The sequence below is a fragment of the Phacochoerus africanus genome, chromosome 7, assembly GCF_016906955.1.
Source record: "Phacochoerus africanus isolate WHEZ1 chromosome 7, ROS_Pafr_v1, whole genome shotgun sequence".
Lineage (NCBI taxonomy): Eukaryota > Metazoa > Chordata > Mammalia > Artiodactyla > Suidae > Phacochoerus > Phacochoerus africanus.
The window spans coordinates 47,969,159-47,985,709 of NC_062550.1; the positions used below are offsets into that span (position 1 = coordinate 47,969,159).

At 41.6% G+C, this 16,551-nt stretch overlaps 1 protein-coding gene across 1 annotated transcript in view; it reads left to right on the forward strand.

The window, feature by feature from the left end:
• TMTC1 (transmembrane O-mannosyltransferase targeting cadherins 1) overlaps positions 1–16,551 on the forward strand; it is a 302,591-nt gene that overhangs the window by 224,097 nt on the left and 61,943 nt on the right. Inside the window, exon 12 of the mRNA XM_047787300.1 lies at positions 11,826–11,969. Coding sequence (XP_047643256.1) covers positions 11,826–11,969 — 144 coding nt within the window. The remainder of the gene's footprint in view (positions 1–11,825; positions 11,970–16,551) is intronic.

A 16,551-nucleotide genomic window follows, 5' to 3' on the forward strand; every position in this document is an offset into this window, starting at 1 on the left:
TAAGCCCCCAGCACACCCACACTTGCTGATGCCTTCCAGGAGGTTGGATATCGGCCACGTGTGGGGTTTCATCCTTATAAAAGGGCTGAGATCCTCAGTCAACCACCTAGCTCTGTTCTTTTCACAGATGTGGTTTTGGCATGAAATAGAAAATCACCTAAGATTTCCCACCTCCCATAAGTCCTATCAAGCAGGAGCTGCATCACCCTGCCCTAAGGATGTTCAAGTATTTTTGCACAGCCTTGGGACCCTTAAAGGGGGCTTGTCCACTCCTAATGTCTCTTTTGTCGATGTTTTAAATAATAAATCTGAAGGGGATGAAAACTATTCATGGGAGGTTGAAGTCCCTGACCAGGCTCTTTTCTCTTGGCATAACTAAAAGGAAAGTAATGTGCTTTTAAAGCTCCTGTACAAAAGAACTCTCCCATTGCTATTTAATTGTCTAACTCAGGGGAAAGGAGAAGCTAAAATCTCTCTGATTTGAATTTTTTTTTAATGTATAAAAGAGAGATTTGTCATGATAACAATGCCCATTGCTATCATTTTTTGTATTCCCTCCTGTGTAGATAACTGAAGTCTGCGGAGAGATCCATTAGACTAGCATAAGTATATGTGGAAAAAAGGAACTAACAAAACAATGATTATTGAAGAAAGCCATATCATTAGAGTGTAGAGAAATCTAACTATGTCTCATTAACCCACTTTTCACTGATGTCCTGAGTATATCAGCAACATAATTATAATCCCTTAGTAGAGTTTGAACATTTTTTTTAAATCAGGGTTTAATGATTATTTAAAAAGTCCTTCTTTACCCAGGCTATTTGAAATGAACATTTAAAATAACTCTCATGACTACAGGTGGCCTTAGATGCCAGCTGCTGTGTATTTCTGGAAAGAATGAAAATTCCAATACCATTTGTTAACCAAGTTTAACAAGTGGAGATGGATTCTTCCACTGGTGTGGTATTTTCATTTCTAGATGTCTAAATATGTTCTCCAGTAGCACAATTGGAATTATTTTTGTTCGTTTTTGTTGAGGACATTATATTCTCACAAGGTATATTTTCTGTTAATTAACTCTAGCAGGTTTTTTTGTTAAATCCAAGAAATTAAACATTATTTCACTTAGAAAACTAGAATTTTAGTTATGTTGTGGTCATTTTTACAGACTGTATTTCAAAATGAAAGTTTTATGTATATTCAAAAATATAAACATGATATTCTTTTTTTCTGCTTTAAACTACCCTTTCACTTCCAAACCTTGCAGTGGCTCCCCAGGAAACAGAATCCCAGGCAGAGATCAGCAAGCAGGAAGTTCTTTAAGGAGTGCTTTCTGGGACACCAGGCAAGGAAGCCGGGGAAGCAGCATGGGCAGAAGGAGAAGTTGAGATGTAGGGCATCCCATGGTCCAGGAGGTGCCCTTTGGGAATTCTGGAGCTGGGCTGGGCCCTCAGTTGTCATGAAAGAGATGGAAGCTTTACACTCCCTTATCAACCAGTGACTGGCCCCAGACAGAGAGAGTAGCCTTGGGTAAGGCAACGCCCAGAGGAGAATTCAGCTGGGGGTGGTCCTCAGACTTGAGGGGTGCCTGGGTCGTGTAAGACAGCACCCACTCCATCAGCTTAATTTATGATTTCTTATATAGGTAAATATGACAGTTTGGGAGTTCTCGTGTGGCTCAGCGGGTTAAGGACCTGATGTTGTCTCCGTGAGGATGTGGGTTTGATCCCTGGCCTCACTCAGTGGGTTAAGCATCTGGCACTGCTACAAGCTGCCACAAAGGTTGCAGATGCGCTGGTGTTGCCATGGCTGCAGCATAGGCCCCAATTGCAGTTTCAATTTAATCCTTGGCCCCAGAATTTCCATATGCTATGGGTGCGGCTATAAAAGGAGGGAAAAATTTTGACGAGTTTAACAAAAGACTATTGTTTAGATTTTCTGTAATGAGAGTGGGGGGTGCTCCCTACCCCATAGGGCTGGAATGTTAGAAAGTACTTCACATAAGGATTTATAGCAGTTGTAAATACCTGGCCGTGATAAACTTGGTGAATATTATTAATATGCCCCACATCTGACCTCGTCTCTCCTCCTCCACTGCTTTCATCTCACCTAGATTACTGTAGTGCTCTGTGGTCTTCTCATTTTGACCCCCCCCCCACCACCACCACCACCCTTCAGTCAGTTCTCAGCATAGCAGCCAGAGGGAAGGTGCATTCCTAGCAGTCCTGTGCTCAAAATGTTCTGCTTGCTTGTGTCACTTGTGGTGAGAATCACAGCTCCTGTAGTGGTCTCCTTGCCCTGTACCTTCTGGTTCTCTTGTCTCCCAGACTCACCTCCTACTCCTTCCCTCGCTCACTCAACTCCATCTGAAAGGGGCTCTAGGAACACACCAGTAGTCACATTCCTGTTACAGGGATGCTATGTTGGACGTTCCTTCTTCCCAGAAAACTCCCTCCTTCTCTAGATGGCTGCCTCCCTCGCTCCAGGACTCCTCACATAATGCCATATCTTGTCCACAAGGCCTTCCTGGTCCCCCTTCCAACCCCAGCATACCCTCCCCATTCCTCATTTCTCCCCACTGCATTTATCACCCTCTAATATGCTTACACATGTTTAACACCCCTGGCTGCTGCCTGTTATATGCCAGGGGTGACCTCAGTTCCTGAGGTGGAGCTTCAGGAATCCACTCCATGCCTTGCCCATCCCTCATGATCTCTTTGGTTGGCATTTATTGACTGGGAACATGGACACACTTTTCCTGCCCACCATTGCCTTTCTTTCTAAGTCAATCCAACAAGCAGAGTGTTATTCAGGCCGTGAAGTATTAATACAATAAGGATTCCACCAGCACCTTGATCTGTCACATAGAACTCTGAATCTCCTTATAACCTTGGATGTAGCTCTTAAAATTGCACATGTCTGGAATTCCATTTGGTGTTGAGCATATCAGAAAGGCTGGGAGAAAATTGTTCTGGCGTCTGTGGGGATCATTTGCTTCAGATGATGAAAGATGGACAGGCTTTGTTGGAGTGAGTGCCTCACAAGGAACATTCCTACATTCTTAAAATGGAGAGGGCCAAATGTCCTTCACATCTGAGAACCCATGATGTGGGAGAAACAGATGGATACAAGATGAGCATTCACTGGGTTAGTGATGAGGAAATAATGGATGTTATTTTGACTGATGGAAGCAAGTTGAAGGCCTTCCATAGCAGTGAGGAGAGTGATTTTTTTTGGAGGGTGAAAAATCCCTATGAACCGTATGTTCATAGCAGCACTGTTCACAGTAGCCAAGACATGGAAACAATCTAAAGGTCCATCAACAGAAGAATGGATTAAGATGTGGTACATATATATAATGGAATACTACTGAGCCATAAAAAGAATGAAATAATGTCATTGCAGCAACATGGATACAACTAGAGTTTCTCATCCTAAGTGAAGTAAGTCAGAAAGAGAAAGACAAATACCATATGATATCACTTTTATCTGGAACCTAAAATACGGCACCCATGTACCCATCTACAGAACAGAAACAGACTCACAGAATAGAGAACAGACTTGTGGTTGGCAAGGGGGATAGGGAGGGAATGGGATGGACCTGGAGTTTAGGATTAGTAGATGCAAATGATTACATGTAGAATGGATGAGCAATGAGGTCTTACTATATAGCACAAGGAACTATATCTAGTCTCTTGTGATAGAATGAGATGGAATATAAAATGAGAAAAACAATGTATAGATATATGACTGGATTACTTTGCTGTACATTAGAAATTGAAAGAACATTATAAATCAATATACTTTTTTAAAATGTTTTGAAAGAAGAAAAAGAAATGATGCTTTGCAAGAATGAGAGTCTATGAATGAATAAATTCAGAAAATATTGCACAGTGCATCTCTTCTTGGAGATTTATTATATTCATTGGAACATTAAAGTTCTGAGAAATTAAAAAAAAAATCCATATGAAAGGAGAGTTGAAAGTCTCAGCCTGGCATGGGCTTGTTAGCACTGTGGAGGGAACCAGGTAAAAAAACCACCCAGAGGTCCTGCAGCCAACCCTGGAATATCAAATGTGTGGAGTGAAACAGGTGTGATGGTGAGCATCTCATACCCACCCTCCCATTGATTCACACAGAGTTTATGTGGTGTGGACTTTTATAGAGGGAGCAAGTAGAGCACACAGACCTAGGTTCAAAATCACACAGCAAAGTCATCCATGGCTTCTGACTTCAAAGGAAGTTATTTTTCCACTCCTCCAAAGTAACTCCCCATCCCTCTGCCACACACACAAAGTTCACCATGATCACCTCAAGCCCCTGAGAAGGGTTAAATTGTGTTCACCATTTTCTGATAAAAAGAGCAGAAGTATTTAATTCAATACATGTCCCAACCTCTAGAGGAAAATCCTTAGGACTTAGGAAAATTCTGCCACTTAAAATGAGTCATTTCCTGAGGGCATGGTTTTACTCTAAATTGTCTTGAAGGTCAATTGGGTGGAGTCCTTCTGGATCACTGTGGAGGTCATCCATTCTGAGAGGTCATATAATTTAGCTGGCCTTTCACTGAAGAGTGTGTCACATTTCCCTAAATTGCATTTGAGGATTTTTTCCCCCCAAGACAGTTTAATGGATGGGAAGGAGCGCAGTACCAAAAGAAAGTGGTGAGACTTAATGGCTGAGTGTTAACAGCTATTTCAAACAATTAATGAAGCAGACCAGTAAATAATCAAGTCACTATGGTACAATTTAATGACATGATGACTCAAATTTTATAACCCAAAAGAACCAGGCATTTGAGAAATGCCAGAGATTGGTATGGTGGAAAATATGCTGCAGACTCCTGAAATGAAATTTACTTTGGGTGTTTTTTTTTTAGCTAGTTCAGTGAAATTTAGGTTTTGAATTTTTTCCCAGTCATGTTTTTCTTTTGGACCTTTTTTTTCCCCCCTCAACAGGAAATAGAAAATAAACATCTGACCGTAGCCTACTTAACCTCACATAAATTAATGTGCGGAATGAAAATCAGACAAATAAATCAGGGTGTGTATTTTCCGAAAGGAAATTGCAAACTGGGTCACATGGTATGACCTTACTTGAACAATTAAATGCCTTATAAGGTATTCAAACAATGGAAAATGAATGGCATCCTTAACTTTTGAACAGATTGTACAAAAAATAATGGATAAAATATAAAACTAAACTTTAGTCACATGCATCTCATGTCTACGGATCTTTAGTTGAGATTGAAGCTTAAAAGAATAGTAGATCAGAGAGCATATACTAATGCCTTATGCATTTACTGAATGTTATTGGTTCCAAATAGCTTTCTACACTACTATGCTTTTCAGAGATACCATGAGTATTTTGTATGGAAGGAGACAAATTTTCCCCATCGGTAAGAATCTCAGTAGCCATATTTCCTGAATATTGACTTTATTTCATTTCTGTCACTGAGAAGTAGTTGCTCTAAGATCCTAGCTGAATGGATTGGCCCAAGGACAGAAGGGGAAATTATTCTAAATGGAAGCTCTAATTTGCTGATGGTTGGATGACTCATGGATGGTTTGGGAAAATAGATTTACAGGAACCACCTGACTTTTAACACTTAAGAACACAACTGCTTCTGAAATATTTCTTTTTCAAAAAATCCAATTTATTTTTTCTTTAATTTCTCCCGTCTTCCCTTTCCTACACTGTAAAGTAGTCCAATAATTCTACTTGAAGAATTAGAAGGTTAAATGAGCAGTGTTAAACTAGAAGGTTAAGTGAGACTCTAAAATGTAAAGTATCATTAATATATCCTAGGTTTTTTGGACCCGTTTTCTTTTTCTCCTGCTACGGCAGCTACCCAGCAGTCCCGTGGCCGCAGTGTATCAGCTCCAAGGGCAGCCCTGTGGCTGCAATGTATCACCTCCAGCGGCTCTTTTACTCGGCAAGAAACCAAGCGAGCCCTCGAGAGTTGGAGAATTCAGGTTTATCATGCTGGCGGGCTCAGAGGAGATCGCTGTCCGGAGTCTGAGCCCCGAAGAAGGGTTTCACAAGGCTTTTATGGGCTACCTCTTCCGGGTCCGTGCTTGGCTGGTCAGACCGGAGTGAGAACAGGCAGGGTTATAATTGCAGAAGCAACTTTATAGAGGCAGATGTGTCGGGGAGGGGTGGTTGGGGCAGTTGGCTGGACTTTGCTTAGTCATCACGGGCTGGGGCCTCTCCTTTCTACCTTTTTCTCGGGACATTTTCTCCTACACTCCCACCTTCCGCTTTTCACATAGGTAGTTCTTCCCTCACAGTGATGACGTCCTGTTACCACGTTGTTGATGTTCATTCTTCAGAGATAAGATGACTTGGGAATGGAGGAGAATTATCATGTCCTCTGCTTAAGGAAAGGCCACCAGATATAAAGTAAAACCCTTCAGTGGGTGTGTGTTCATGGAGAATGTAAATCATCCAATACTAGCAAGTCCTATTTCGGCTCAGCAGGTTAAGAACCTGACATGGTGTCTGTGAAAGTGTGAGTTCGATCCCTGGCCTTACTCAGTGGATTAAGGATTTGTTGTTTTCTTAAGCTGCAGCGTAGCTTGCAGATGCAGCTCAGATCCAGCATTGCTGTGGCTGTGGATAGGCTGGCAGCTGCAGCTCCGATTCGACCCCTAGCCAGGGGAACTTCCATATGCCTCAGATAGGGCTGGAAAAAAAAATCCAATACTTCAAAAAAAAAAACTCTTCAGCTTGTAGAATTGTATAGATGTCTATACAGTATATACCTAGATTTCTTTTTTAAGGAGAAAGAATAAACATCCTTATACCCCAGGACTATTTGAAAATATAACACTTGGAGTTCCCGTTGTGGCTCAGCGGAAATGAATCTGACTAGCATCCATGAGGATGCAGGTTTGATCCCTGGCCTTTCTCAGTGGGTTAAGGATCTGGTGTTGCCTTGAGCTGTGGTGTAGGTCACAGACACGGTTTGGATCCCTCACTGCTGTGGCTGTGGCATAGGTGGGCGGCTATAGCTCCAATTTGACCCCTAGCCTGGGAAACTCCATATGCCTTGAGTGTGGCCCTAAAAAGCAAAAAAAAAAAAAAAAAAAAACACATTTCCTCCATAATCAATTAAAAATTTAACTCATTAAAATAAAAATGATAATAAGGAAATGGCAAGAGAGCTCTGTAGACAATAGAAATGCAGAATTTGAGAAAGGAAATCTGGTAGCTGGTCACACTGGTCTAAGAAAGAAAGAAGCCTGGAAATACCTACTCAGCTCCAGTTCAGAGAAGCTTTTGTGGAGATTGTTTAGATAGGGAAGGGAATAATCACTAGCAGAACTTCTGTAAAACATACCTGTCGAAGTCAAAGTCAAGATACACTTAATTTATTCTGACAACTGATGTGTCAGCATAGATGTCTCTTGAATTATTCATCTTTCCAAGAGAAAATTCCCCTCCCAGAGACCTCAGGATTGAATTGGACCCAAGCTAATTTAAACACAAGTGTATTTTAAAAGTAAACACATAAAATACGTTTTGTCCTTGTGTAGGTATGCAGTAAACCAGAGAAGAGTATATGTTTTAGAAAATGTCTATATCTACATAAAAATCAAAATTAAAAGTGGTATTTTTTACTTGACCCTTTTGAATAATCCTGTATATGAAATTCATCTTGGTTTCATAAATAGTGCAACAATCACTCGTGTTTAGGTGAACCCAGTCAGATACCCAGAGAGAGAGAATATTGCTAACAGACGCTTACTGTTACCAGGAATAAAGAGTATCCTGCGTTTTCCAGGCTGTGAGTGGTAATAGATTCAGTAAATCGCTGTAAATACCAGCAGCCGCTTTCCTGTAAATTCCAGCAGTCCTCTTCCTGGGTTGGTTGGGACTCTGTTACCTCAGAGCCTATTGGCAGTGGGTAGCTGGCCATGAAGCCCTGTCCTAAGCCTCTTGGAGCACAAGGCATGCTAAAGTTCTTTTCCCTCGTAGTGCTTACATTTGTTTCTCTTTACATCCCTTCTCACTCTTGTTTCTATTTTCGAGGGTCCAATATGGACTTGTATTCTGTGTCTGATTTGAAAAAAAAAAGAGAGAGACCTTTTTTTTGTCCATCACCTCTGAAAGTACCTGCAGTGGGATCATGAGTCAGAAAAGGTGGGCTGAGAAGCAGGCGGCTGTGGGACAGGGAGCCCATTGTAGCAGCTCTTATTGAATTTAGACTGTCCTTTCCCATTTTTAGTGCTTTCACCTCAGACGATTATTTTGAGGGCTCCAAAACCTACAGAAATAAGGAAAAGACCTAGGTTTTTTTTGGTGTGTTGTTTTATGGCCACACCTGCTGCATATGGAAGTTCCCTGGGCCAGGGGTGAATCCGAGCCACAGCTGCAGCAATGCCGGATCCTTAACCCATTGAGCGAGGCCAGGGATCGAACCCAGGTCCTCATGGATACTAGTCAGGTTTATCACTGCTGAGCCATGCCGGGAACTCCTGCAATCAGGTTCTTAACCCACTTTGCCATATTGGGAACTCCACGTTTTAAGAAATCACCTCTTCTGAGAAGACAGAAGTCCCTGGGTGCTTTCTGTTTGTCATCAGAGTAACAATGATAACTGTTCTCACTATGTTCACTGGAGACTCCCCCCCACACACACACCTTAAGTCTTTTGGAAGTCAGAGAAATTTGCCCAACATCCAAAAATGTTTTCCATTGGAAGGATTTAAGTGCTAGCTATGATGCGCTTTCCCTAACTATTCCCGAGGTAATTCTCAGACACAGCTTCCCAGGAGACCACCCTGGGAATGAGGGGGCAGGTGAGAGAGCCCTTTTCTCCTCACTCTGAGGTCCTCTTGTCTCTTGGTGCATCTCAAAGAGTACCAGGGGTTTGCTATCCCCCAGGAACTGTGACACTGGGTGTTGTCGGACTGGTACCAGGGACCCTCAGGTTGTCTTTGTTAATTAAAGGTGACCAGAAAGAAGCAAAGATCAGCTTATGTTTTCTTCTTCCCAGCTTCCTCTCATAATGTATGTCTCCCAGCAGCTTCCAAAGCCTCTGTGAATAATGAGGGCTTCCAAGCCTTGGGAGGATGTAGCATTCATCTGAATTGATTCTATCCCTTGTCAGTCAACAGGAGCACTATACAGTGTCTTCCTGGAAAGACTGAGGGATGTTCAGAGCTGAGCTATAAGGGAATAGGGGGAGGATTACATGGTCAAATAAATTTAGAGAACTCTGGATTAGGCAAAGATTTAAAAAAAGAAAAAAAAAGTGCTATGCAGCTTGTCTTCCTTGGCCTCTTAATAGCAACCCCTTCTGTCCCCCAATTTAATTGATCTTAGAAGGTACAGAACAGGCCGGAAGGGGACAAGCATGGCATTTGATTATCAAGAGACTTGACAGATACAGATCCTGTTTTTATTACCTGGGCATTATCTGGACTTTCCAAAGTTGAATGCCAGCTTCGCAGGCTTATTCTAAGTCCTCTGGCTGATGGAAACAGAGCAAACCTCTTAGATGGCTAAATATGTCCCCTCTGAGGGTAGCAGAAAGAACTCAGCTATGCAGTGGTGCTGATTTGCCTTCCTCACAGTTAAGAAAGTAAATTGATTTCCTCCTTCCTTAATCAGCATAAATTTGGTTTGCTGATGTGTACACAGTCCTCCTTTGCATTTGCTTTCGAACCTTCCGGATTGCTGTTTTCACTTCACTGTGCATTTTTAAAGCTTTAAATGTTTGTCATGATTTTCATTCTGAGACTCTATCAGGGCAGGCGGTGCCAAGTTACAGTGGGGGGGGAGTGAGATTAAAAGGAAAAAAGAGAGTCAAGATGGAAAGCCATTTGGGGGAGAAAGTTTATTTTTATGGGGAGATGTTTGTGTTACTTTCTCAGTCATGTCAGTTTTACTGATCCCAATATGTTTTACTAATCCCAATCTATTCACGAAGCTCCCTTATCCAAGGAACTCCTTGTATCTTCTGTAAAGGGTCAGCTGGTCAGTCCCACTGGGCTAGAAACTCAGCACCTGAGTCAATGAGGATTTTCTTCACTGGAGGCTGAGAGTAGTTGGAGGCTCCAAAGGATGAAAATTTATTTAACCCTGGTGGATTTGCATACTGTTTATTTTTGCACTCTTTAGGGGCTGTTTACTTATACCACCATGTGTCAGATATCTGCTTCCCTGCCAGGTTTTTATGTTTGCAGCTGCACAAACAGTTGACTGCTAAGATTTGACATAGACATACCATTAAAATAAAGGAAGAATTCAGGATATCATTTTGGTCGTGTTTGCCAGAACTCGGCCTCTGTCCACTGGTGCCAGTTAGAAATGCATGGTTTTGGGTGAGGGAGAAAAAAAAAAAAAAAAAACTCTTATTTCTTTGCCAGACAAAGGAAGCCACAGCAGGTCAATGCCTTAAACATTGTGCCCTCCTTTGGGATGATTTGTGGGGAGTTTTATAGTAATAAGGGGAAAAACAGGCTTTCAGATAGGAATCAGGATTGATTCCATGCATTTTCTTCTTTCTTTCTTTTCTTTTCTTTTTTTTTTTTTTCGTCTTTTTGCCATTTCTGGGGCCGCTCCCATGCCATATGGAGGTTCCCAGGCTAGGGGTCCAATCAGAGCTGTAGCTGCTGGCCTACACCAGAGCCATAGCAACACCACAGCTCACGGCAACGCTAGATCCTTAACCCAGTGAGCAAGGCCAGGGATTGAACCCAAAACCTCATGGTTCCTAGTTGGATTCGTTAACCACTGAGCCGCAACAGGAACTCCATTTTCTTCTTTCTTTGAGGGAATCTTGGTCATCAAAGCTGGCGTCAGATCTCTGCATGATCATGATGATGGTCTTCTGAATTCTCACCTAGAACAACAGCCCTTGCAAAAAGGACATATTGATCAGAGCTTAGAACAAACTAGGAAAGTTGCTGAGAAACATCATGTGCCAGTAATTGAAACCACAGGCAATGGTGGTCAGGGTGCCAAGTCTTTAGCTTGCAGGTGGTTGGTTAGAATGCAGTCAAATGAGTGAGAAGCACAAGGAAGGGCTCAGGCTGTTCAGTTTTAAAGTATTCATTCCTGAAAGCATAAGGAATACATAAGATGCCTACATCATCATGCGTATCCCTTGAGAGGGAACCAGGGTCCTGGCCCAGGGCTGTACTCTTGTTTCTTGACTGTTCCTCCCTTGACTTTGCATCCCCTTCTTTTCCCTGATGAGCAGCTATCTGCACCTGCCCCCTGGAATGCAGGGAAGATCATGGAGAATGAATGAAGCCCATTTCCTAAAAACAAGAAATGGGGGACACAGAAAGGCTTTTGTGGCCATGTTGGGGAAGAGTGACTCTGGCTCATACCGTCAGTGTCGGAAAGTAAGACACATGAATGTGGGGAGATCTCGACAAGGCCCTTAACATCTGCAGAAGGACAAGAGTACTCAAAAAGCACGTGTAAAAGAGGGAAGCCCCCTCCCCCCCCCGCCCCCGTTTATCCCTAACACAGGTGGTATATCTGGCCCCTTCCCATTGGTCAGATCAGGGTGCACATTCTTCTCCATTGGCTAATTTGAAACAAATTGTTACTGAGCGAAGAGGGAAGCGCGGGGGTTGGGGGGTTAGACAAGGGTGTCTCAGACGAAGCAGGAACAAAATGGAGTAACCAAGACTTCCTTAGATAGAAAAGACATAGGTTAATTCTCACACCCAGGAGCCCCACGGGGCCCCCTGCTCAGGTGCAGTTGTGGCATACCTGGGGGAGGGGAGAGGTGAAGAACACGCACAGGGTGATCAACTTAGAAGTTTTTGACTAATCATGGCTTAATATATCTAATTTTTCAGGTTGTATCCACGCCATGCAAGTGCCCTGAACAACCTTGGAACACTGACCAGAGACACAGCAGAGGCAAAGCTGTACTATCAGAGGGCCCTCCAGCTAAATCCACAGCATAACCGGGCTCTTTTCAACCTTGGGAATCTCCTCAAGTGAGTAGAACATGTACCTTTGATCAGAAGACTTTCTAATTTTAAGAAACCCTTTCCTTTTCAGCATTCATTTGCTGTTGTCTCCACTTCCTAAGGCAGAATAGTTAGGGTCTGCAAGGTTTGGGGGGATGAATTTTATCCCTTATCAGTCAAAAAGTGATGGTAAGCCTTGCTATTCAGGAGACCTCCCAGGCATAACTGTCGATGGTTGTTGCCCTGGAAAAAGCTGAAAGTACAGTTAGTGACCCTAAAGACAATGGGTTACTTTTGCAGCTGGTATTTTTATTAATATAAAGTCTAGGCATGGTGATGATGTTGCTGACAATGGTAGTAGGGGCAATAATCAGAGTGGAAATGGTGGTGGCTGTGGAATTTAACTTCCGGCCTTAAAAAACAGGTTGAAAAGAGAGGAAATGGGAATGAAAAGGTGAAAATGATTAGAATCAGAAAGCAGTAAAGTTGACCTCTGCATTCATTAGGTTGCTGACAATCCACATACTTACTGAATTGGTTTCCATGTCCCTGAACTTCTGCAGAGCACACTTGGTACCTTTAGGGCTAGAGGCTTGTTTTGTTCTTTTTTTTTTTTTTTAATGCAACTGATTTCATTTTATTTTTTTGAAGTTTTATTGAAGTAGAGTTGATATACAAAGTTGGGATCATTTCTGCTGTACAACAAAGTGATTCAGTCACACATATATACATATTCATTCTCTTTCAGATTCTTTTCCCACGTACATTATCACAGAATATTGAGTTCTCTGTGCTATACAGCAGGTCTGAATTGGCCAATCATTCCATATACCTCAGTACATCCCTCCAATGCCCCCACCTGTCCTCTTTGGTAACTATAAATTGCTCCAAGTCTGTGAGTTTGCTTTGTTCTTTTATCCTCTCCCTAATAGGCTTGCTTCTTTTGCCTCAGAGTAATTGCAGAACAATCTAACATTGTATAAGGTGCTAGCTAGGTGCTAGTGCCACCCAGGGACTGAGGTTTTAAGAATGGCTTTATCCATATATTAGAATACAAAATCAAGGAAATGCTACACAAAAATAAGTAAATGCAAGGAAAGTACAGTTTACACAAAAGAAATAAAAGTGTAAATCAGCAAAAACTAAATGAACTGAATTTTTCAAAGTAGGTAATTTATTGTTAAAATTTGGTACAAATTGAAAATGGTGAAAAACAACTAAGAACGAAAAAGTACATTCTGTGACAGAAAAGGCTTTTAGTACTTGTAAGTTCCCCTTAAAAAAAACAAATCAGAGTTCCCATGGTGGCTCAGTGAGTTAAGTATCCAACATAGCCTCCGTGGAGATGTAGGTTCCATCCCTGGCCTCCATCAGTGGGTTAAGGATCCACTGTTGCCACAGGCTATGGCATAGGATGCAGATGCAGCTCAGATCTCGAGATGCTGTGGATGTGGGATAAGCCTCAGCTGCAGCTCCGATTCCACCCCTGGCCTGGAAACTTCATATGTCCCAGGTGTGGCTATGTAAAGAAAAAATAAATAAAAACAAATCAAAAGATGGGGGGAAGTCAGTTCTAGTTATTGCAGATAGCTCTTTACAAGTCAATAGGGTGCTTTTATTTTACTCGACTATTTTTATAAGCTCTTATTTTTATGTTCAGTTCTAAGGACTCGTTTTTAAAAGCCATTGTTGCCTTTTTATACGTCCAACTTAGAGCCCAAATAACTTTAAATGACTGGATAAATCCCATCCATGTCTTCTGGGATACCTGGATTTTTATAGAACAGATTTCAAAAATCATGCAGGTGAGTATTTTTTACAAAGAAGCCAGCTTCCATGGCCTGGTTACCAAAAGACTATTCTTGTTAGGAATGATATCCTACAGTTGTGATTATCACCCTGTGCTGAATGTGGCTCCACTTGAAAATGATGGCAGAGATGCTTTTCAACCTCATTTTGCCCAGACCTGAACAGGAGATGCATACTGTAACCTGCCTTTTTCAATTCTCATATTATTGCCACTGACCATTATCTTGAGTCAAGAGTACAGGGAAATATTTTTTGGAGCGTAGCAATGGCTACTTTTCACAGTAGGAGGGCTCCTAGATACTCGACCTAAGATTTTTCTCCTTTTTCAGTAAAATCAACTCAGTGATTATCCAGACCAACAAATGCTTTACATTTGTTTAAGACTTAGTAGTTTTCTGAGTGCTTTTTAAAAAAAATCCCTCCCAATGATTCTTTTTCTTTGGGGAAGGTGTTATTTATTTTTTAAACAAATTTTACTGGAGTACAGTTGACTTAGTTGTGTTAGTTTCAGGCATACAGCAAAGCAAATCAGTTATACATATACATCTATCCATTCCTTTTCAGATTCTTTTCCATATAGATTATTACACAGTACTGAATAGATTTCCTTGTGCTATACAGTAGGTCCTTGTTACCCATTTATTTTCTATATAGTAGTGTGTATATTTCAATCCCAACCCCCTAACTTACCCCCCCCCCCCATATTTCACCTTTGGTAACCATGAATTTGGTTTCAAATTCTTTGAGTCTGTTTCTGTTTTGTAAATTCTTTTATGTCATTTTTGTTAGATTCCACTAAAAGTACATAGGGAAGACAGGGAACCAAGGTCCTGAGAGGTTAAGGGCCATGTACAAATTCACCCTTGTTTATTCTACTCTGTCACGTTACACCAGAGAGCACGGTGGCTCCATCTGCCTAGATTAGTCTTAGACCCCAGTAGAATAAAATCATGATAGTAGCTAATATTTATGTAATATTTCCTAGTTTACAGATAAGTGGTTTTTAATACCTATTATTTAATTTAATCTTTTAAAACAATCATTTGTCAGAGGCATCCACATTCACATTCACATTTTACAGATGAAGAAAGAAACCAAGGTTTGGAGATTGTATGTGACCTTGGCTGACCCAGGATTGAATGCCTGCCCTGTCCTAGTCACCTTTCATTACCTGTGCTGCCCAAGTAGCTTTTCAACCCCCAAATTACCTAATATTCAGTGATGAAATGGCATGTGATTGCCGAATGGAAGGAAGGATCTTCCTGTCTTTCATCCGGAAACAGTAAAGTTTGTTTACATTATGTTTTTTAGTAACAGAGAGGTGACCCAGAACGCAGAGCTAATCCACATGTAGATAACTCAGAGTTTTGCTTCTGCTTTCCTTAATATATCTCTGCTGCTGGGTGGCAATGGGTCAAAGGCATAAAGAGGATACAAATACTTTAAATATGGTTTTATTGTATCCATTTTACCTTTTATTTAAGATTTCTACCTTATCTATTTCTCAGTAGGCAGCCAACTTTTAAAAATTGAGTCCTTTTTTTGTAATCTAGAATTTTTTTGATTTTTTTTGTTTTTGTTATCACCGTGCCTGCAGCATGTAGAAGGAAGTACCCAGGCCAGAGATCGAACCCTCACCACAGCTGTAACCAGAGCCACAGCAGTGACACCAGATCCTTCACTCACCACAGCAGTGATGCCAGGTCTAGAACTTAACACCCATTCTAAGAACCCAAGTTATCTCCTTAGATGAGAGTGGTTTAGATTTGATGATGCCTGGGTGGAAGGCACTATCACTTTTTCTATTTTATAAATGAGAAAACTGATTTGGAGAAGTTCAGTGCCAAGGTCCCTGATTGAGGAAATAGAAGTTATGGGAATTGAACCTCAGTTCTCTGTACCCTTGGCCTTAATCACTACGCTTTACTGCCTCCTTGTGGCTCCTCTCAAAACTGGGCGACAGCCACAGCAGCTCTGCCCAACAGAAATATGACAGTCAGAATCTATCATTTAAATTTTTCAGACAGCCTTATTTTATTTATTTATTTATTTATTTATTTTGTCTTTTTGCCTTTTCTAGGGCTGCTTCCCGTAGCATATGGAGGTTCCCAGGCTAGGGGTCGAATCAGAGCTGTAGCCACCGGCCTACGCCAGAGCCTCAGCAGCGCGGGATCTGAGCTGTGTCTGCGACCTACACCACAGCTCTTGGCAACAACGGATCCCTAATCCACTGAGCAAGGCCAGGGATCGAACCGCAACCTCATGGATCCTAGTCAGATTCTTTAACCACTGTGCCATGATGGGAACTCCAGACAGCCATATTTTAAAACATAAAAATTTTAATAATATAGTTTAGTTAACCCAATACATCCAAAATAGTATCATTTAACATGTAATTAATATTAAGATCAATTTTGAAGTTGAACACATGAAAATATTAATAAGATAGTGTATATTCTTTTTCATTTTATTTTATATTATTTTTTGTCTTTTGTCTTTTCAGGGCCATGCCCACGGCATATGGAGGTTCCCAGGCTAGGGTTCTAATCAGAGCTACAGCTGACCGCCTACATCACAGCCAGAGCAATGTGGGATCCGAGCCACATCTGTGACCTACACCACAGCTCAGGGCAATGCTGGATCCTTAACCCACTGAGCCAGGCCAGGGATCGAACCCAAAACCTCATGGTTCCTAGTCAGATTCGTTTATGCCGCGCCACAATAGGAACTCCTATGTTCTTTTTTATAATTAATCTTTGAAACCCGGAGTGTATTTTATAAGTACAGCACACCTCAGACT